Raw genomic sequence first — 22,760 nt, 5'->3', positions numbered from 1 at the left:
CTCCTGGATGAGGGGTCTCAAGGTGACAAAATCCATGGGTGTAGACTCTGAGTAGACGTGCAGGGTGGGCAAGAATCAGAGCCACAGAAAGGGGACAGAAATGATGTCTCCTGAGATAGATAGGTACCTGGCTCTCCTCCCTGACTTGACTCCAGTCCTTTCCCTCTAACCAGCTGCACTCCTCAAGTCCCTGAATGAGGCCCGGCACCCCCTCCAGCCTCTTCAGACTCCTCAACTCTAATCTAATCTAAACCTTTTCATCTCAGGTGATAGATAAGAACTTCAGGACAGCTGTAGATAACCCTTGCTGCCTCGGGAAAGCAGCCAGGGGCTTAGTGACTGGAAGACAGTGGAGAGTGGATAAGAAGGAGAACATTCTTAACCCGCTGACAGCAACTCCCTTTTAAGGCAAGTCCTGAGGCTGCACCAATGAGTCTTTCTCCTGCCCCAGGGGAATAGCATTTGGTTTTTCAGGGTGTAGGCTTTGGGGTCAGACTGGCAAGGCTTCAGATCCAGCTTTGTCATCTACCATGTGAACCTAGGAGATTTGCTAAGATGATCTGCACCAGCTCTGGCTCCTGGGGGTCTGGAAGTAACTTAAATGACTTACATGATGGGATGCAGGCTGAGAAACAAGCATGGCCCTCACTAGCACTGCTGGCCAAGGAGGCATGAGGGCCAAGAGTCCAAGGGCATCCTCGGATAGTGGTGCACAATTGTAATCCCAGCACTTGGAAGGGGTTGATGAAAGCATCTGAAGTTCAAGGTCATCCTTAGCTACATAGCAAGTTCAAGGCCAGCTTGGGTTACAAAAAAACCCTCTCTCAAGAAAAAAAAAAAAAAAAAAAAAAACTATCCAAATCTGCCAGCTTTTCAAAAGAAAAAGAAATGCCATACGAGATCTGATTTTTTTAAAAAATGTTAGCAATCAAGTTCAAACTTCTTAAAACTTAACCCAGTAGAGACAAACACAACAGGGCACTGTGCCATAGCCCGCCTACAGATCAGGTGTGAGCCTGCTACCTACAGGCCACCCATGTGTCAGCAAGACTGATGGTCAGAAAGCCTACCCCGGCACCCTCAGCATCCTTCTCCACAGGACAACTTGGCCAGGGATGCTTCTCCTCGGGAGGGAGATGAAGATAAGAACTGGAGATCTGGCAGGCGGCACAGGAGAGAGGAACTGCAGAGGGAATCCTTAAAAGGATTTAGAAGGATTTTATGGTGAAGCACAGAGGGGGATAAGATCATAAATTCACCCCTGAGAACAGCCTGGGTCTGAGACTGTGTGGAGGTCAGGGGTAGAGGGCAGAGGGGGAGGGTGGAGTCTTTGCCCCTGCTGTGCTTGGCTTCACAGCCCATCTAAGTATCTCTCTGGTGAGCTCCGAGGCCAGATGAAGCTGGGATAAACTAAAGTCTTCAAAAAGCTCAGACCAGGGAACTTGCTAGAAGGGTCACAAGTATGTTCCAGTGGGTTTGAAGAATTCTCCAGAGGACTCAGACTTCTGCTCACATCCTGGTCCTGCCGTCCTCCACGGGGACAGCAGTTGACTTGCTGGTCACAGGACAGTGCTGAGTTCCTCCAACAATCACTGAAGAGGATATACCCAAGTTTCTCCATGTGGAAACTGCTGGTCAGAAGCTCTGGTAGAGCCCCAGGCTCAGAAGAAAGCAAGAAAGATGGATGCACAGGTCCTTCTGTTCGAGAAAGAAGGGGCCTGATAGAGCACCAAGGACCAGCCATGTTTTCAACATGGAATCCGGGACCACTGGCCACCAGAGTCCATTGGGAACCCTTTCGCTGATCTGTCCCTCTGGTACACTGCCTCTGGGTCTCTTTGCATCCCAGAAACCTTTGTTTTCTCTCTTGGTGGGGTCTCTGCAAATCTTCCAAAGATGTGGTCCTCTCAGCTCCTAGCCCTCGTCTCTGTTTCATTTAAAGAGCCTCCCCTGCCTCCCCCTACACCTGCATTCTCAGCCCTGTTTCTCCTGATGTAGACACTGCAGAAGCAGGAGTTCTTGGGGCAGGTCCTCAGCTGACTCTCTGACTCTACCATCTGTCTGTGCCACCCACATACTGAGTGAGCCCAAAGCTTACATCCCCCGGCCAAGCCTAACCATCTCTGCAAAGAAGCCCAGGCATAGGAACCACACTCCCTCCTGAGCATGGTCCCTGAGTCCCTCATGCTTCCCAGATGGAGGAGAAAGGACAGTACCAATCATATGTCCCAAGAAGGTTACTCACTCTCCTCTCAGACAGCTCTCCCACCTAATCCCTAAGCCTGGGGCAACTTCCGCTAACTCAGAGGCCTCCAGAGTCCAACCCGCCCTCCCCAGGCTGCCAAGTACAGGACCCAGAGACTGCCAGACCTGGTCCCACCCGGGATAGTGAGCAACTACAGCATAGGGGTCACGGGACGCTCATTCTTTGGCTTTGGTGACACCTCAAAAGTGGTGCAGGCCCTGGACCGAAGGGGCAGATAGGTCCCAAGGCCACCAATGGAGAAAGCACATGTACGGCTGGTGTGGCCCCTAGATGTTTCGGTGACGAGCCTGTGGGGCTCCCGGGGTGTCATACATGAAGTGCCCTCCGGACGTGACATTTGCAGTGCCTGTGACAGTCCAGCGAGGGTCCAAGACCTCGCATGAGGTTGGACCTCCTAAGGACAGGAGACAGGTCGTGTGGCGTTCCCACGATAGGGACTCACGTGGGGAATGAGGCTCGGGTCCTGGTACTCGATGAGCCTAGGGTAGAAGAGCAGCAGGAACGTCCCACGACCACTGCGAAAACAGGAGAGGTGCCTGCGCCCCGGGCCAGGAGCCCTGGGAAGAGCAGCGCTGGGACTTAAAAGGTCACCGAGGCAAGGCAGGGGCCTGCAGGGCGCAGGAGGTGATTAAGGGAGGAGGAGATGGTTATGGGCGGGATGAGGAGAGTGCGGCGCTGTATTCCGCTAGGACCCAGCGTCCCAGAGGACTCAGGACCGGGTCAGGGTGCGTGGCATCGCAGTGGCGGGTCCCGCGGCGACTCCATCCTCCCGCCACCCCCACCCCCGCCGCCCGCCCCTCTCCCCGCCCCGCGCGCAGTCCCCTCCCTCCGTCCCGCCTCCTGCCGGGCCACCTCCCTCAGCTGCTGCCGCGCCGCGTTGCCGGCGCACTTGCAGCCCGGCGGGCACCAGGAGGCGGAGGTGGGACGGTCAGGGGTCCGAGCGCGCAGGACAGCGGCCCCGGGGCCAAAGTTTGCCAGCAGCCCCGGCAGGCCAAGCGGGTCCCACGCGCCGCTTGCTGCCCCCTCTCGCATCCTCACCCCGGCATCGCTGCGCCGGGGGACAGAGCTGCGGCCCGGCTAGCTCCGAGGCGGGGACGCCGCGACGGGAACTTAAGGTGGGAACTTCGCGGGCTGCAGCCTGGCAGGGACCCTTCTCCTGCAAGCGGCGCTCCGGGCTCTGCACGTGGCCGCGGTCCCGGTGCCCCCTGCGGATACCTAGGAGCCCCGGAGAGGCCGCCGGGGCGATGCGGGATGCACCCACGCGGCCACAGTTTGGTCCGGCCGCGGATCCTCTCGAGGGATCCCCGGAACGCGAAGTGCGCTCTGGCTTTGCATGCAGGGTTTTTAGGGTCTCCCGGGAGGAGTTGGAATGCAGGGGATTCTTTCACTTGCTGGTTCACTGTCAATAGGCACGGAAGGCAGCACCCCCCCCACACACACACACCACCACCACCAGCGGGCCTCGTTAAGTCATTCATTAATTACGAACTCAGTGAGGGCCTACTGTGTGCAAGGCCCTGGAGACAATTCAGTGGTCGCAGGCCTTAGCATTTAGTGGGAAAGTTAGAGGTCTCTTTAACCTCAGTGGACCCATGATGAACGGCCCAGCTTTGCTCTCAGTTTTTGGGTGTGGATGGAAAAGAGACGAATTCGTTTCTTCTCTGAGTTGTACAAAAAATTGGTTGAGCACCTGCTGTGAACATCTCGCTATACCAAATACTCAGAATTCATCCATCCATTTATTCAACAAGCCTGTACTGAACAATGGCCATTGTGGAGACAGGACAAGATGGGGGAAGTGGTTGAGACTCAGGCCCTGCCTCAGAAGGTCACAGCTTGCCAGGGTGGCCAGCAGCTACAGCACACGTGTATAGCAGATTTAAGGTTGGTACATAATGCATTCATTCCTAAAGGGGGTTGATCTCTGGAAAGGAAGAAGTGGGCTTTTAAAAGCTCTTTAGCGGGGAGGGGGGAGTTATGGGGGCTGAGAGGGTGCATCCAGTGCTAGGTGAGCACAGCCACCTAGTGATGGGGTTTATAAGCTAAGCTGTCACTTCAGCACACATTTTGTTAACCACGTGCAATTCAGAGGTACTTAAAGGGGTGCTAAACACCTGAGTTCCCCCAAGTGGATAATAGGTGGGAGGCAATCGCATATTCACTCCTCTTGGTGACACCTGAGCTAAGTGCACAGGAAGATGAGAGGAGGGGGCGGAGACTGGTTTGATTCACTGGAGAAAGGAGGACTCACTGGCCTCTGTAAATCTGGGTAGATGTTCGATGGGGTCTGTTTGGCACCTTGGAACCCAACCCCTGAGCTCGTGCGCAAGCACACACACACCCATACCATATGATAGCACTCCAGAGTCACTGCCTAGTGTCTCTTCAATAAACACACTGCCAGGTTAAGTGGTGCCCCTGGAGATTAAGGCAGTGGGGTGTGCACACGGTGGGTTTTTCTACCTGTGGGTCTTTAAGCTTTTGCAGCTTTGCAGAGGCACCTGCTGTGGGGGGAGAGGGAGGGAAATGATGTTAGGCATAGAGGCTTGGCCCCGGATTGCTCCTGCCAGCCCAGCTCTGAGCCAACCCATTCCAGTGGAAACATGTCTGCCGTAGGACACACACCAAACCCACAGGGGACAAGTGCACGGAAAACAAGTCATCCTGAGCCTCTTCCCAGAGCTGGAGGACCCAGGCTGTGAGTATCCCACAGCCTGATGAGGCAGACTCTGGGGGAGTTGAGTTCTGTGCACTGGGTTGGCACGGGACTCTGGCAAGAGGTGAGCCAGCTGCCTCAGGGACAGACAGACAGAGATGCTTCCTGAACACAGCGGCTCACAGCGGCTGCCCTCTGAGAATCCACCCTGGGTTGGTTGCCTAAACCCAGAGGAAGAGAGCCCCCCTCCTCCACCCCTACCCATGGCTGGTGATACCACCTAAATAGAATTAATGAAAACAGAAGGGGTGGAGGAGGCTGCCAAGCCTTGGTATTTTTACCTGGCAGACTGTCCTTAATGAATAAAGTCAGCATATGAATCTGCCACAGGATCTGAACTGTCTGAAGTTATCCCTGCCTCAGGCCAGCACCTGCCTCAGCAGACAACAGACATAGCACTCCCTCCTTCCTGCCAAGCCCTGTGAGCTGTCTCCAGGTCCCCATCGCTCCTCTGTGTTAGCCCGTGTTTCCAGCTAGGTCAATAAGCAAGCCCAAGAACCTAAATTTGATCCTCAGTACTAAAATCACCAACGACAACAACAGACCAGGCATGGATCCCAGGGCTGGGGAGGCAGGACTTGATTACAGGTGATCCCTGGGGCTCAGTTGTCTGCCAGCCCAGAGACAGGCCCTGCCTCAAAAACAAGCAGACAGAAACAACAGCGGAAACACACACACACACACACACACACACACACACACACACACACACACACACATACACACATATACAAGAAGAGGCTAACACAAAAGATGCTCTGGCCACAGTTTTTAAAGGCTTCTGGTAGAGTAACAGTGTGCACCAGGAGCCATTTTGCCAGCAGCAGAGCCAAGTAGCCAAACAGAGAACCTGCCTATTTGATACTATTTGATACACTTTTCCTCAGTTTGGTTCATGTGGGGCATGACAACAGGAGCCCACCTCCCAGCATGGGATTCCCTAGGGGACTTTGACCCCTGGTCTCAGGAGATGAAGCTGAGGCGTGTGGGGGTGACAGATGGCAAGTGGCAAAAACAGACTTCCACAGGCAGCAGTCCTGAGGGGAGGGGGCAGCATGCAAGGACCTGGGCAGCCTAATAGCTGGATCTATTATAATTAACAATTTAATTGGGGGTGAATGCAAAGCGGCCAGCCTGAGTCAGCCTAGTCAGGAGCCCTAGTCCTGACAGATGAGGCTCACAGGAGAGACAAGAACCACATGGGGCCTGGGAAGAGAAGGAAGGGAGCCTCAAGTCCCCTACTCCAAGCTAGGAATGGTAGTCCAGGGGCCAAACCCCAACACCAAAAGCTTAACAACTACTCTAACTTCTAGAAATCCACCTAGGCTGTTACGTTAGGCTCCCACCTTTCATACACAGTGTTCATCAACATCTCAGAGTTTGAAGAGATAAGAACTCCAAATCTTGTTTTGTCCTGTGACATCATCTGGGGAGAATTCACTCCCCCATACCTCCTCCAGTGTCCAGAGGCCTCCTGAATTCCTTGGCCCATGGCCGGGCCTTACTGTAACCCCTGTGACCACAGTCATTCTCTGGAAACCACAGTGATGACCCAGAACTCAACAAAAGCAGTTACTTTCCTACTCTGATCCAGTGCGAATACGAAGATGATGCTGTTTCCTGACTTGCATAGTCACCTGCTTCTCCCAACCCCCAGGCCTCCCCAAAAGATTATCTGCAGAAACAGGTCCAGTCCTCAGAAATGACATCTGTCCTGGTCTCCACCGTGACAGTAGAATTCAGCGAGCCCGCAGACTACCACAGTCCCTTACTTCCAGTCACGAATGCTTGTTCCACTGAGCCTCAGTTTCCCCATATTGCCTTTTAGGAAAGAGTGTAAGCCCCTGAAGTTAGGGCCCCAGCATCACACCGTGGTACTTACCGAGTGTGCCGGGCCCCAGCATCACACAGTGGTACTTACTGAGTGTGCCGTGGAAGGGGCGAGGGTGTCTAAAGACTCACTGTTTATAGACAAGTGGGGTTTAGCATTCTTTCTGCACCCCACCTACCCTGAAAAAAGATGTCAAGAGAATCTCCAAAGGGATGAGCCAGTAAAGCAGAGGTCAGGCCAGCAAGCAGCCCCTGGACAGGCCCTAGGAGGGATCTTAGGGGTCAGAATCAACACGCAGCAGTTCATGGAACCTCTTCATGTGAGGACCGTGGGGATGGAAATCAGATGATGTCACTGAAGGCTACAGAAACCTCTACTCACGGGCCCTCAGAGCGCTCTGCAAGAGACACTATGGCTCTCATTTAAGGGGCAGGAGAAGGCTCTAAGAGACCAGTGCTCTGTGGAGCAGACGGCTTGCTTGAGTACAGGGTCCTTCATAGGAGCAGTGGCCATAGCGAGTGGCATCAGGCTTGGACCATTGTCCATTGTAACTACTCCCTTCCCAGATCCAGCCCCTACCCCTTGTGCTCATAACCTCTAAGCCCGTGATGGACCCACTGCTACTTAGACATCTCCCTCTGAATGAACATTGATCTTTGGAAATGTTTGCTGGGTCTCAGTTACAGCTCCCGAGTGTTATTTTTCTTCCAAGAGGAAGGACGAGAAACAGCCTCAGGGTCGCCGTGGGTCTCTGGACTCCTGGAGGAGAAGGGGATGGAGGCAACCCCAAGGGAGATGAGTGACTGACAGAAAGCGCAGGGGGGTGGGGCAATCTCCCATTCTGCAGTGAAGCCTTAAGATGCCATGATGAGTGGTCAGACAGGAGGCTCCTTGCAGCCCTGGGCTCTCCCAGCGTGTATGGAACCCTGCCTCTTATCCTTTGGGACGTTTAACATGATGCTTGCTGCTGAAGGAGCAGACAGGCTGGTTCCAGGGCCGAGGGAACCTCAGAGGGACACCAGGAGCTGGTATCTCTGCTGAGCACCCACCCAAGACAATTCCCAAGCTGGGAGCTTTATGGCACCTTGTGCTTTCTGTTTGTCTGTTGTTAACCTAGGCAATCTCAAGTTGTGGGGCCCACGTGTTCACTCCTAACAGGCTTCCTCCTTGACCGGACCTGGGCTGTCTTGTATCCTCAGTTTTTCTCCGCTCTTCCAGTTCTCAGGCGTGGTCTCCTCCCCACCTCCCTCCAGCAGGCTCCATGTTACACACGATCCTTCTGTGTGTTTGAGTCCTAGTCGGGAGTAATGTGTTCATTTACATAAATAGCACGGTGCTGTAAACTTCTGTTGCCTTTCCCACTTGGCTTGTGCTTTAAAGACCCAATTGTTTCTCTGATCCCACACAGACCTTGTGTCTTCTGTCTCTTTCTCTAGCAAGATTTACCAAACTGGTCCCTGGGGATGGTTGCTGGCGACCTCCCACTGCCTTAAGTAAAGGGGGTGACATTCTTGTATCTTGTTCATCCCTGAGATCAAATTCCCATGAAGCAGACGCCCAGTCAAAGATTTAAAGGGAGATAATTTATCTTGTTGGTGTTTCCCATCACCTCTGTGGCCCCAGAACTGCTCTGGAGCAGGGTCTGGGGCCACAGGTGAACAGCAGTCCTTAGTTTCTGTAGCAACCCTGAATGGCCTCCCCAGAGGGATGGCTGACAGCACTCCCTCCAGCCCTGGGCTATGGGTGTCAGGTGGTACTGAGTTCAAATCCTGCCAGGTCAGTTCAGGGGAGACGCCCTTGGCTGGTGGGTGGAGAAGAGTGATAAACACTTGTCAGATCCAAGATTGAGATGACAGGTGTCTGCCGACCAGGCACTGGGCCAAGCACATCACTCAAGTCCTCTCTTCACCACAATTTAAGTGGGTAGGAACCGTTGATGTCTCCATTTTGCAAATGCAGAAGCCCAAATTCCTAAAGCAACCAGCCTATGTCAAAGCTAACAGGCTCTTCTGCTCCTGTCCCACCCCCAAGTAAGCAAATCATCTGATTGGCTCCTGGGGAGGGAGGCTCAGCTCAGTGTCTGCCATCCCCGGTATTTGCTACCTCCCTTCTCTTCCCCCTTCTCCTCTTTTTCTTCTTTAACAAGATCTTACTATGTAGTTCTGGCTGACCTGGAACTCACTCTGTAGACCAGGCTAGCCTAGAATTCACAGGGATCTGCCTGCCTCTGTTTCCTGAATGCTGGGATTAAAGGCCTGTGCCAGGACACCCGGCTATTTTGTATGCGTATTGCCTAAGCTGAAGGGTTTGAGATAATCCACGTTGGTGATCTTGTGGTTCTGTAAACCACAGGTTTAAAGTGGGTCTGATGGCTAAACCCAGGAGCTGGCGAGACCACACCCCTTTCTGATTGTTCAGGAAACCCTTGACTTGCCTGTCTTAACCTCTGCTGGCTGCCCACACTGGCTCCCAGCTCCTTCTCTGTCTTCCAAGCCACTGGAGGCAACCTTAGCAACCTTCTTCGTCTGTAGCCCCAGGCCCTCCTAGCCGTAGAAGGCTCACAGGGTCCAGGAACTGGATGTGTGTGCCTGGAGTTTCCCGATGTATAACTCCTGTGGTGTCTGTCTCCACTGACCTCTGGGGTCTGATGTGGAGGACTTTAATGGAGTCCTGGGGTCTGGGTACAATAACCAGGTCAGACTCCTCCCTCTGTACTTCTGAAATAACTCTGCTAGCCTGGCCCCTCCCCGGACCACACACTGGTCAGGTCGGCTCTGGTCCTCTGACCTGGCTCTGAGATTCTCCCTCCTGCTGTTTCTCTCCTACTCTTAAGTCGTGTCTTTCTCCTGTCCATCATCCACGCCAGTTTTTGTCCCAGGCTCCTTCCCACTCTCGCCTGTCTCAGCGCCACCTACTGGTCAGCTTCTGGAATCACACTCCTCTCTTGTCCACTTGCTCAGGTTCTTCAGTAAGTCCTTCCTCTAAGCCCTCTGAAGCCATGCCAGCCTGAGTCCTTTCCACTTGTCCTAGCCTGGCACCTCTGTTCTCACTGTCGTGTCTTGGTCCCCGGACCCAGCATTTAATACATCTAATACTTTGGAATGTTGAAGAAGAAATGAATGGCTCAACTCTTCCACGGCCCATTTCTCAGCCAGCAGGAGACTCTCTCGAGCCTCAATCGCCCCCAGTCCCTGTAGCCGACATAACTAACTCAATGAACATGATATTTGGGAAGAATCAGGCTGCAGAAAGCAGCCTTCGTGTCCAGGAGCTGCCTGTGGCCTGTTTGATGAATGAGTTTAACTCTGAAGTCTAGAAATGCCAGCTGCCCTCTGGTGACCATCAGATTAGGAACCACAACTGGGAGAAGTGTGTGCAGTTCGTCCCTCAGCAGATCAGACCTTTGACCTTCCCGATGAGCTCTGGCTTGGAGGAAACTGTATCTGCAGCGGTCACCCATCACGCTCTAGTCCTAATAGCCTGCTGGGACAGGTAACTCCATGTAGGAATCCCACTGTGGGCAGGAGACCCAATGAGATGCTAATGGGGAACCTGGGCAGGGAGACTCCTAGAGAGAAGAGGCTCACGAGTGAGCGTTGGCTGGGGAACGAGGCTCCCAGGCTGTTCTAGCCAAGTAGAGCACGGCTCTCCTCTTGTCTTCCGTGGCAGGATAAAGTGGCAGAGCTGAGAAGCAAGGCAATCTCGAAGCACCTAAAGGAATTGTTCCCACGCCTCTGAGGGATCCCAGCAGGCTTAGCCTGAGGACATGGGTTCCAATTTTAGGAGAAGTGAAAATCTCTCAGCCGCTCTGAAATGCAGTCATCGACTTCAAACAGGTGTAGCCTAGTTTCCCAAAGCTCGGTCTGTGAAGCTACAGCCTTCGCAGAGTGTGATGGCGCCAAGCTTCCGTCGGGCACACCTGTGGGGAGGAGGCCCCTGACGTGAGCGCCCTCCCTCCTTGGGTTCCCCTAAGATCAGCTGTGCATTCCTGACCCAAACTGGATCCCCTGATACTGAAAATGACAGTCTCTGCTGACACTGCTTGCTTCTTTCAAGAACTGAAGGGAGAGACCTTTTTTTTTCTTTTGTTTTGAAATGGGTCTTCCTGAACCACCACCCTCCCCCCCCACCCCACCCCCGCAGCCTCCACTTTGTTTTGTAGCACAAAAGCACTGCTCTTGTCCCCAAAGGAAGAAGAAATGATTTACTCTGGAGGCAAATCTGAGTGTCCCTGGCCTGAGGAAGCGGATTGAAGTCTCCCCAAACAGCCTGTTCCACTGTGAAAGTGGTTATAGGAGACCTTATTCATTACAGAACAAAGAAAGATATAAATCAAAGTATTTACTGAATATGGCCGTGGGGCCACAGGTAGTGAATCAGCATATCCAGAGGGCAGTGGAAATGTATTCTGAAGTCTCCATAGTCACGAGGACATTAGGGCAGACACGGGTGTGGGCAATGAATGGCTTTCAAAGGGACCGAAAATAGCCCAAGATAATTTGGTTCTAGTCTGCAACGTTTTAACGATCCAGAATCTTCCAAGTTCAGTCACTTGGCATCATAGAATATTTAGCCCAGGTTACAGCTTCCCCTCCTGTTTCTGTCTTTCTGTGTGTCTTTTTCTCTCCTGCTTTTTCACTTCACATTAGCAAAGAACAATCTTAAACTCTCCTGCCTCCACCACCCAGGTGCCAGGGTTATGGTGGTACATCACCATGCCCAGTTTCTGGAGGGCTGGGCATAAACCAGGCCTTTCTTCATCCTAGGCTGCTGCTACATCCACCAACTGAGCTATATCCCCAACTGTTTTCTTTTGTTCATTAAAACAAACATCTCTGTGGACTGGAGAGGTGGCCCAGCAGCTTAAAGTAGTGACTGCTCTTTCAGAGGACCTGGGTTCAATTCCCAGTATCCACGTGGCAGCTCACAACCATCAGTAACTCCAGTTCCAGGGGATCGACACCTCTACCTGTACCAGGAAGTCATGTACGTGCATGCAAGAAAAACACCCATACATGTAAAAGAAAAAGAAATTTTTTTAAAAGCCACTCATGGTGGCACAGGCCTTTAATTCCAGCACTTGAGAGGCAGGGGTAGGCACATCTCTGAGTTTGAGACTTGCCTGGTCTATAAAGCAAGTGTCAAGACAGCCAGGCTACACAGAGAAAACCTGTCTTAAAACAAACAGTGTCTCTTGGGCTGGAGAGATGGCTCAGCTCTTAAGAGCTCTGGCTGCTCTTCCAGAGGTCCTGGGTTCAATTCCTGGCAGCCACGTGGCAGCTCACAGTGTGTAGTTCTAATCCCTCCGTGGGCGCTGCACACTTGCTGTGTAGACATGCATGCAGACAAAACACCCATTCACATTGAATAAATCTTTTTTAGGGTAATCCTCCTGCCTCAGCCTCCCGGGTATACTACCAAGCCCAGCTATGGGTGATGATCTTAAAAAGCTGAGTGTTATCTAAGCATGACAGTGGAGACCTGTAATTCCAGCACTTATGAAGCTGAGGCAGGAGGATCACAGTTCTGAGGACAACCTGGCCTATGTAGTGAGATTGGGGAAGCGGGGATATTAAACTTTTGCTACTTTCCTATGCATCCATTGAGTTCTAGAAAGGTCTTTTGAGTAAGCCCGGGTTTCAAATGCCTGTGAGTGAAGTGGGGCGGGTGTGAGGGAGACCGTGGGGAGCAGTAACGACTGCAGAAGACTAGAGCTGGGCCTAAAAGCTACAGCTGTTTCTCAACCGGAATTCGGGCCACAAATACATCTCTTGACAGGAAATGGCTTAATTATCAGAAGTGTTTGTGAACCAAGGTGAACCCACAAGCTGGAGACGGGTCAACCCCGTCACCCGTTCACTCTGAGGCCGGGAAGGAAGGAGTTTAAGGTTGCTGGTAGTCTGACCTTTGCTTTCTAAAGCAGGCACGTGCTGCTGGTTTATGCACAGTAAATGCCCTCATCCGGCAAGTGGGTCGTGGAGTGTTTACACTGCTGGGTGCAGGGATCCAGAGATGAGTCAGGGGTGGTACCTCCCCCAGGGAGCAGACGGCCCAGAGAAGTATCCAAGCTTGCACAAAGATAACCATAAAACTGGATACACAGTGGGGCTAAGGGCATGGCTCCGTGGGTAAAGTGCTTGTTGCTGCAGCACGAGGACCAGAGTTCAAATCCCCGCCTCCCATAAAAGCCAGGCATAGATGAATGTGCCTGTAGCCCCAGCATTGGGGGATGCAGAGAAGCACATCCCACGGGTTCACGGATCAGACAGCCAAGCTGAAGCAGCAAGCTTCTGGTTCAGTGTGAGATCCTGACTCAAGGCATGTAAGTATGGGAGCATGTTCACACACACACACACACACACACACACACACACACACACACACACACACACACAACCCGGAGAGGATTTATTTTGAAGCACCTAAAGGAGCCAGTGTTGGCTCTGTTTTCTCCACTCCTGGAGACCACAAGGTGATATTTGCCAAAAAAAGGGGGGCAAAACAGGCCCTGGTTTGATATTCAAACATTTCTTTGCCTCTTATGTATCTGTTTCCTGTTTGTGGAAGCAATGAAGGTGTTAAGAGAAACACCAATACAATAACCAGGCAGTACTGAGCACTTGGCCTGAGTCAGGCACTTTGTCCTTTCTGATCCTGTGGCGTGGGTCACATGGTTAAACCCATTTCACAGGTAGGTGACTTACCTGGACTGTGTAGCTTCTAAAGCTATCCCTTCAATACCAAGGCCTTTCACTCAGCATTCGGGGTATTGAGGGCCAGATGACTTCAGCGGGGGCTGTGGTGGGCATTGTGAGCTGTTTCATTAGCTGTTCCTCTTCCTTCCAGGCCCAAGAGGGATGTGAAGCCCCAAAATGACCCTGTTACCGGGAGACAACTCGGACTATGACTACAGCGCTCTAAGCTGCGCCTCAGACACCTCCTTCCACCCAGCCTTCTTCCCACAGCGCCAGACCATCAAGGGCGTCTTCTACCGCAGGGCCCAACGGTTGCGGCCAAAGGACGACCTACACCAGAGCAGCTCTCTTGGGGACCGCAGGCGACAGATCATCATCAACGTGGGTGGCATCAAGTACTCACTACCTTGGACCACGCTGGATGAGTTCCCACTGACGCGGCTGGGCCAGCTCAAGGCCTGCACCAACTTCGACGACATCCTGAGCGTGTGTGATGACTACGACGTAACCTGCAACGAGTTCTTCTTCGACCGCAACCCGGGGGCCTTCGGCACCATCCTCACGTTCCTGCGGGCCGGCAAGCTGCGCCTGCTTCGGGAGATGTGTGCCCTGTCCTTCCAGGAGGAGCTGCTGTACTGGGGCATCGCGGAGGACCACCTGGACGGCTGTTGCAAGCGCCGGTACCTGCAGAAAATCGAGGAGTTTGCGGAGATGATGGAGCGCGAGGATGAGGAGGAGCCGCTGGACAGCGAGGATCAAGACAGTGAGGGTCCGTCCGCCAGTGAGGGCCGCCTGAGCCGCTGTATGAGGAGGCTGCGCGACATGGTGGAGAGGCCACACTCAGGGCTGCCTGGCAAGGTGTTTGCCTGCCTGTCCGTTCTGTTCGTCACCGTCACCGCCGTCAACCTGTCTGTCAGCACCCTGCCCAGCTTGCGCGAGGAGGAGGAACAGGTAAGACCGTGAGCAACTCTCAAGACTGGCTATAACTTCCTTAGCCATTGCCACCTTCCCTGGGAGGCTTTCCCTCACTGCGCTAGCTGAACAGCCTCTGTGGTGCTTGACGTCATACTATGTGGATGTATTTGTATCCATCTTCTCTATCTCCCTCCCTGATAATATGTGAGTGTCCTGGAGTCAGCGGCTGTGACTGTCCTGATCTCTGTTGCCCACCTACTGTCCTAGCCTGTGGGATCTAAAACAAACCTGAGACCCTGAGCCTCTTCTGCAGATTGCATGAGTGAGAGTTTTTGGACGATGTGACCCTGACATGCCTGCCTCAGAGCTGGACACACTCCAGAAACCATTAAAACTGACTTCACAGACCCCAGTCCTCTTTCCCTCTATCTGCCTTCTATAGTAACACACCCAACTTGTTTTCTTTTCTTTTCTTTTCTTTTCTTTTTTCTTTTCTTTTTTAAAGATTTTTTTTTTTTCTTTTTCAGACAGGGTTTCTCTGTATAGCCCTGGCTGTCTTGGAACTCACTCTGTAGACCAGGCTGGCCTCAAACTCAGAAATCCGCCTGCCTCTGCCTCCCAAGTGCTGGGATTAAAGGCGTGTGCCACCACTACCCGACAAGATTTATTTATTTTATTTATACAAGTACACTAAAGCTGTCTTCAGACCCACTGGAAGAGGGCATCAGATCCCATTACAGATGGCTGTGAGCTATCATGTGGTTGCTGGGATTTGAACTCAGGACCTCTGGAAGAGCTGTCAGTCCTCTTATCCGCTGAGCCATCTCTCCAGCCCCAAACTTGTTTTCTTAGTCATGAAACCATGTTTTTTAATTTATAGCTCTGTGTGTATGTACATGTCCCCACAGGATGAGAATGTTTCTGTGCACAGTAAAAAATTGCATATAGCCAGCAGTGGCACATGCTGTTAATCCCAGCACTTGGGAGGCGGAGGCAGGTGGATCTCTGCAAGTTTGAGGCCAGCCTGGTCTACAGAGCTAGTTCCAGGACAGCCAAGACTACACAAAAAAACCTTGGGGGGGGGGGGGGTTTACATGTAAGACATTTAAGCTCAGTCTGACACAGGCGGCATGCTATCAAAAGCCAGGGGAGCCTGGGGTGGGGCTCTGCTTCTGTCTTACCATCCCTGCAGGCTCTCCTATAACTCCATAGGAGACGATCTCTCACCCACCCAGCAGGTGAAGACAGTGAAGCAGACAGAACAGTTAACCAAGTCTAGGTTCATAGAGTCCATGGTCTGTATAACCCACACAGCAGCTGGGGACCACAGAAGTCCATGACCGACCTGCCCACAACCCCCACCCCCAAACTGGACTTGAGGTTTTCAGAAATAAGATGTCTCCCATATGGAGATGCACACTTGGCTTTTCATACCAGTGACAGAGACACGCCTTTGGAAAGATGTGGGTACACAGGGGAGGTCCCCTGGGCCTTTGGGTTGTGACTCCTGAGGCCACATGAAGGAACCAGGTACACACTGTGCAGACATTTGAGAGACAGTCTGACAGTGTGGAGTGAACATAGATGCCAGCAGCACTGAGGACCGGCTGTAGAGCCTCCACGTGCTAAGCCTTTTGTGCCGATTGACTTCATCTTAGAAGTTCTCACGAGGGAGGAGCCATTCCATCTACAGATGTCATGGTGAATGTGGTCATCCTGGCTGACTTTACACCCCAGAGAGGATTGCTGGCGTGTTCTTAAACACTGAAAGTTTTTTTTTTTTTTTTTTTTTTTTTTTTTAAGGATCTTAAGAAAACATTTCGCCAACAAAATTAAATGTTGAGGGTCATAGGGACTGGGGACAAGGAGAGCCAGAGAGCTGGAACCCGAGTCCCATCTCACCCACCCTGGCTACATGGCTGTGAGAAAGCTACTAGATCATGCTATGCCTCAGTTTCTCCACCCGTTCACGGGACTATGAATGCTGTTCTGAACATTCAGTTCAGTGAGGAAGTCCATGTAAGGGGACCAGCGCTGAGCCTGGGGTTTGTTATTTAGTACAGATCTGGTTTCAGCGCCATTGTTTTATGAGGCAGAGCCTTACTAGGCCAGGTTGGCCTGAAACTCACAACCCTTTGTGCTTCAGCCTTCTGAGGAGTAGGTTCATCATCACCGGCTCCAATATTCTTGGTCCTGATTTTTTAAAGATTTGTATTTTTTTTTTATGTGTATGTGGTGGGGGAATGGGGACTCTCTCAATCCAGCTGAGAGTGTTGGATGCCCTGAAGTTACAGGCTCTTATTAGCCATCTGTTGTGGTGCTGGGAACTGAACTCAGGTCCTTCTGAGGAGCAGTAAGCACTCGTAACCACTGAGTCATTTCTCCACCACTCCCCCCCACCACCACTACTTTATTTCTAATTTTATCAGGAAAACAGTGTCAAAGCCAGACTGATGGAACTTCTGGCACTGTTTTGTTTTTTTTCATGTGGTGCTGGAGGTGGAGACCAGGGCCCCACACAGGCTAGGCAAGTTAGCCTATCATTGTATATACACTCCCAATCCTGATAGCACTCTTTTTAAACATGTGTGTGGTATGTGTGTGATGTGTGTGATGTGAGTGTGTGATATGTGTGCAAGTATGTGCATGTGTGCAATGTGTGTGCATGCATGTGGTGTGTATGCATGTGTGATGTCTGTGCATGTGTGTGATTGTGTGCATGTGTGTGCATGTGTGTGGTGTGTGTATGTGTGATGTATGTGATATGTGTGCATATGTGTGATGTATGTGCATGTATGTGGTGTGTGTGCATGTATGTGATTGTGTAATGTGTGTGCATGTGTGGTGTGTGTGCATGTGTGTGATTGTGTGATGTGTATGCATGTATGTGTTATGTATGCATGTGTGATGTGTGTGTATATGTGTGATGTGTGTACATGCATGTCATGTGTGGTGTGTGTGCATATGTGTGCACATGTATGTATACATGTGTGTGGTGTGTATGCATGTGCAAGAGTACACATGTGCAGGAATGTGAGTGGAGGCCAAGAGCTGACCTCACATGTTTTCCTAATTGAACTATGCTTTTTTCATTGAGGCAGGATCTCTTACTTGAACCAAGAGTTTGCCAATCCTGGATAATCTGGCTACCCAGCTTGCCTCTGGATCCTGTCTTTGCCTTCTAAGCAGAGACTGCAGTGGCTGCCACACCTTCCTGGATTTTACCTGGGTCCTGGGGATCTAAACACTGGTCCTCACAGCAAGTGCTTCACCCACTGGATCACCCACAGCATCCTGATAGGTCTTGAAAAATCAAATAAATAAACCAGGTGGTGGTGGCGCACGCCTTTAATCCCAGCACTCAGGAGGCAGAGGCAGGCGAATCTCTGAATTTGAGGCCAGCTTGGTCTACAGAGCAAGTTCTGGGACAGCCAGCACTACACAGAGAAACCCTGTCTCAAAAAACAATCTAAAAAAATTAACAAACAAACAGGACAGGGTTGTTTGAGTCTACAATCCCAGTTCTTGGGAGGTGTAGAGAGAAGGGTCAGAAGTTCTAAGTCATCCTCTACCACCCTGTCTTGAAAGAAAGTACCAGAGAGAGAGAGAGAGAGAGAATATGATCCCTAGCTTGCTTATTTGTTTATTTATTTATTTGCTGTGCAGCCCTGGCTGTCCTGGAACTTGCTCTGTAGGCCAGTGGCCTCAAACCCACAGAGACCCACCTGCCTCTGCCTCCCAAGTGCTGGGGTTAAAGGCGTGTGCCACCACTGCCCAGTCCTGGCCTTCTTTGTGTCAGTGGCAATGATCTTTGGTTTTATTTGGGGACCAGTAGGATTCATTGTGGCACCTGGTCCGTGTGCATACATTGGAGGGCCTACTGTATACAGGCACTGCAGGGGAGACAGTGACCAGGACCAGTCTTCATACTTCCAAGTATATTGGGCTTAGCTGGGTTGGTGGTACCCCACTTCATAACCACATGACAGGGGGGCTTGTATGAGAGGCCCAAACACGCCTGGGGCTACCCAGGTGGGGTACACTCCAGGAAGGCTTCCAGGAGAAGGAGAGCTTCCTATCCCAGAGGTTGGAGACTGATATCAGAGTCCCCAGGTCAAATCACGTTCCCAGGCTGGAGTGCATTTTCAGAAAGACAAGACCACAGAGGTCCTGAGAACCTAGTCACGATCAAGAGCTTTGACTTTGGTTCTCAGCCTTCCTAATGCTTCAGCCCTTTAACACAGTTCCTTGCGTTGTGGTGACCCCCCCCAACCATAAAATTGCTCTTGTTGCTCCTTCATAACTGTAATCTTGCTACTGTTATGAGTCATAATGTAAATATTTGATATAGAGGACATCTGATATGGGAGCCCACAAAGGGGTTCCGACCCACAGGTTGAGAACCTCTGCTTTAGGAAGTCTGTGGTTGGGGCATCTGTAGTTTTCTAGGGCTCCAACCACTTGAGGGTTGTGTGCCGGGAGGATGCTAGCTGGGGGTGGTGTGGGGGATGCAGGCTGACTGAGTTTCATGGGATGTATCATCCTAGCACCTGTATCAATATTCTGAGGTAGAAATTTTTAAAAAAAGAAAGGAAGGAAGGAAGGGGGCTGGGTGGTGGTGGCCCACTCCTTTAATCCCAGCACCTGGAAGACAGAGGCAGGGGGATCTCTGTGAGTTCGAGGCTGGCCTGATATACAGAGACAGAGTTCCAGGACAGCCAGGGATACAAGAAGAAATCCTATCTCGAAGGAAAAAGAAAAAGGGAGAGAGGGGGTGGGAAACACAGCAAGAAAGGGGAGCAACCAGGAGCCGGAATGGTGGGACTGCCTAAGCGGAGTTAAAGGGGAAGTCGAGAGAGCAGGAGCCTGAAGTGGCAGCTGCAGAGGAGTCTGTCTGGATTAACTGCAGCTAGAGGGATGCCCTAGGGCCTGGCAGCGAGGAGAGGCAGGGGAGCTGGGTGTCCCATTTAAGCTGGAGCTTCCCTGATGACTTGCTGGTGTAATCCCTGCCTCCACAGGGCCAGTGTTCCCAGATGTGCCACAACGTCTTCATCGTAGAGTCGGTGTGCGTGGGCTGGTTCTCCCTTGAGTTCCTGCTGCGGTTCATCCAAGCACCCAGCAAGTTCGCCTTCCTGCGGAGCCCGCTGACCCTCATCGACCTGGTGGCCATCTTGCCTTACTACGTCACACTGCTGGTGGATGGCGCTGCCTCCAGCCGCCGCAAGCCAAGCACCGGCAACAGCTACCTGGACAAGGTTGGGCTGGTGCTGCGGGTGCTGCGGGCGCTGCGCATCCTCTACGTGATGCGCCTGGCTCGACATTCACTGGGGCTGCAGACACTGGGCCTCACGGCACGTCGCTGCACGCGTGAATTCGGGCTTTTGCTGCTTTTCCTGTGTGTGGCCATCGCCCTCTTTGCCCCACTGCTCTACGTCATCGAGAATGAGATGGCAGACAGCCCCGAATTTACCAGCATCCCTGCCTGCTACTGGTGGGCTGTCATCACCATGACAACCGTGGGCTACGGAGACATGGTACCCCGAAGCACGCCGGGCCAGGTGGTGGCTCTAAGCAGCATCCTCAGCGGGATCCTCCTCATGGCCTTCCCTGTCACTTCCATCTTTCATACGTTTTCCCGCTCTTACCTGGAGCTCAAGCAGGAACAAGAACGGGTGCTGATCCGCCGGGCCCAGTACCTCATCAAAACCAAGTCACAGCTCAGTGGCATGTCCCAGGACAGTGACATCTTGTTTGGAAGTGCCTCTTCAGACACTAGGGACAACAACTGAGGCGAGAAGACACCCCTGCCCTGCCTGCCAGCTGTGGCTTCATGCAACCACCGCCACTGGAGCCTAGAAAAGGACTTAGTGCTTCCAAGTCCATCCCTGGCCTGGGACTGACCTGCGCAAGCCACGGCACGGAAGGCACAGAAAACATAAGTGCCACATCGCTGAGAGTCCCTGCCTTCCCTCTAAGCCCAGAAGTAACAGGGAAGCTAGCTAAGGCCAGTGCCTCACCCACCCCGGCCTCATAGCTGTTTCTCTCCCTAAGAAGCTGGCTGGCCCCATCCTATCATGTAAAGAACATGCCCAGCAAAACCTGCATCCTTTGGGAGACTGCCTGAAGAAAAATAGACAGTGGGAAGCCACATGTGACTTTGTGTCTGGGGAAGGAAGAAAGAGCCCGCCATTGGGACTTTCAAGGAAGGAGCTTTGTCTGTTAGTCAAAGGACCACGTTGCCGGGGTCTGCGGGCTGGGGGATACTGACAGGATGAGAGGGAAGCAAACAGAAGACGGATGCTGTGTTCAGGCTCCTCCTGCCCCTGACTCATCCTTCTTCCTGCTCACACTCTCCACATTCTCTTCTACACCTCAAAGGCTCTCTTTCCAGACTCCACTCATCCCAGTGAGCGTGGGGGGCACCGACAAGCCAGTCACCTCTGCTGACTTCAAAAGTGAAATTGCTTCATTCTGTGGTTTAAAATTAGTGAGCTTTTAGCCTACTCCAATTTATTTTAATATTACCCAAAAAAAGGGGTGGGGGACTTTATACCCTTGCCTGAGCCTCAGTCTAAAGCTACCATGGACCCGTGCTTCTGGCAGTGATGGTGATCCCCAGGAAGTCTGAGGAGTATGAGGGTACCTCCTCTATGCCCTCAAAAGAAGCCACTCACTCAAGAAATAGTTTGTGCCCCAAGAGGGACCCCAGGCCAACCTAGAAGATTCCATCTCAGCCTGAATCTTGGGTTCCTGGCACTAAGGAGACTTGGCATACACACATACACACACATCATGCACAGACATGTGGCATACACACATACATATACACTCATGCCCAGACATGTAATATATACATACATATACACACTCATGCACAGACATGTGACATATACGCATACACACACTCATGCACAGACATGCACGCACGCACACACACACACACACACACACACACACACACACACATGCGTACACACACACACATACATACATGCCTGACCGCAGCCTCACGGGTGCAACAGCTTTACTTACTGCTTCCCGTATCCCAGCTGCCGTCTTCTCTGTCCAGCAGCAGAAATTGGGTTTTGAGACATGTCTGAGCCTGGTTACCAGCTGTGCAGCCCAACCCCTGCCTGCTGCCACAGTCTCCACACCTCCTCAGACCTTCCAGCAGCCCCTCCTACCTCCCTTCAGACACACCCTACAGCCTACCCCACCTCACTGTGGGGCTTCATAACCGCAGAGCCATCTTCTGGGCAGCCCTCCCCGCTGAGCACTGCCTGGCTAAGGGTGAGGGTGTTCCTTTCACTGCCTCGCCATCCTGAGAGCTGCAACTTCACGGGTTTTCTCCATTCCCTGCTGAGCCTTCACCAAGTGAAAGTGCTTTTGCCATTTCTCAGCTCCTAGGCTCTGCTCTGTCTCCTGCAGGAGCAGCTGTGTATTATGGTTGTGGCAGGGACGCTACAGCAGTTCCCTGCTGCCTCCCGAGGCCTCGTTCAGGGTCAGCACCTAACAGGTGCTCAGAAAATACTTATTTAAAAAAAAAAAAAAAAAAAAAAAAAAAAAAAAAAGAAAGGGGAAAGGACAAAAAGGAACAGAAACAGAGAACGTATCCATTACGACTTAGATCCAAATGTCCCCAACTGTCTAGAGCCATACCACCCTAAATGTGCCTGACCTCATCACCCAGAGGCTCACCTGTCAAAGACTTAATTCCCACGCAGCAGGGTTCAGAGGTGGGACCTCTGGTGATGGGATCACAAGGGCCCCGATCCCACCAGTAGATAAACCCATGATAAACTCACAGCTTCAATGGCTGCTGGCAAGTTATAGAAACATAGAGGGATGGGCCTACGCTGGAGGAAGTCTATTATCAGGGATAGGCCCTTGAAGGGTGTGTTGCCCCAGATAACTTCCTCTTGCTTCCTCTCTGCTTCCTGGATGCAGTGGGGGAAGCAGTTGAGTTCCAGCAAGCTGTCCCTCCTGGGATGCTGCACTTTGAAGTGAGTCAGAAACAATGGAGCCACGTGACCATAGTGAAACCAGAAACCAAAATAAAGCTTCCCTCCTTCAAGCTGCCACCCTCTGGTGTTTTGTCATAGTCATGGAACACTATCTGTCACGGTGTTTGTTTTTAACACTGGAGGCTGTGGAGGTCCCTGGAGCACCTCCACCTTCTCCTGATCTCATGGAGAGACACAGCCATCTCTGCGCAATATACCCACAAATAGGCAGAGTGGAAATACCATGCAAACCCCCGGAGGATCTCCTTAAAAGCTCCTCTGACACCTGCTTTCCAGTGACTCAGAGCTACAAAGTAAGGTACCACTAATTAGC

General features: G+C 52.0%; 1 protein-coding gene across 1 annotated transcript; it reads left to right on the top strand.

Annotated features, from left to right (window-relative positions):
* The first annotated feature begins 3,153 nt into the window (after nt 1–3,153).
* On the top strand, nt 3,154–22,497 carry Kcng1 (potassium voltage-gated channel modifier subfamily G member 1). The gene is made up of 3 exons (XM_034496427.2): nt 3,154–3,381; nt 13,660–14,459; nt 19,442–22,497. Exons 2-3 carry the CDS (start codon nt 13,686–13,688, stop codon nt 20,210–20,212), a joined length of 1,545 nt encoding a protein of 514 aa, XP_034352318.1. The 5' UTR covers nt 3,154–3,381; nt 13,660–13,685; the 3' UTR covers nt 20,213–22,497.
* Nucleotides 22,498–22,760: the final 263 nt, after the last annotated feature.

Source organism: Arvicanthis niloticus, chromosome 2 (assembly GCF_011762505.2).
Source record: "Arvicanthis niloticus isolate mArvNil1 chromosome 2, mArvNil1.pat.X, whole genome shotgun sequence".
NCBI classification, from domain to species: Eukaryota; Metazoa; Chordata; class Mammalia; order Rodentia; family Muridae; genus Arvicanthis; species Arvicanthis niloticus.
Note: the sequence above shows the minus strand (reverse complement) of the source record. Positions and strands in the feature narration are given on the sequence as shown.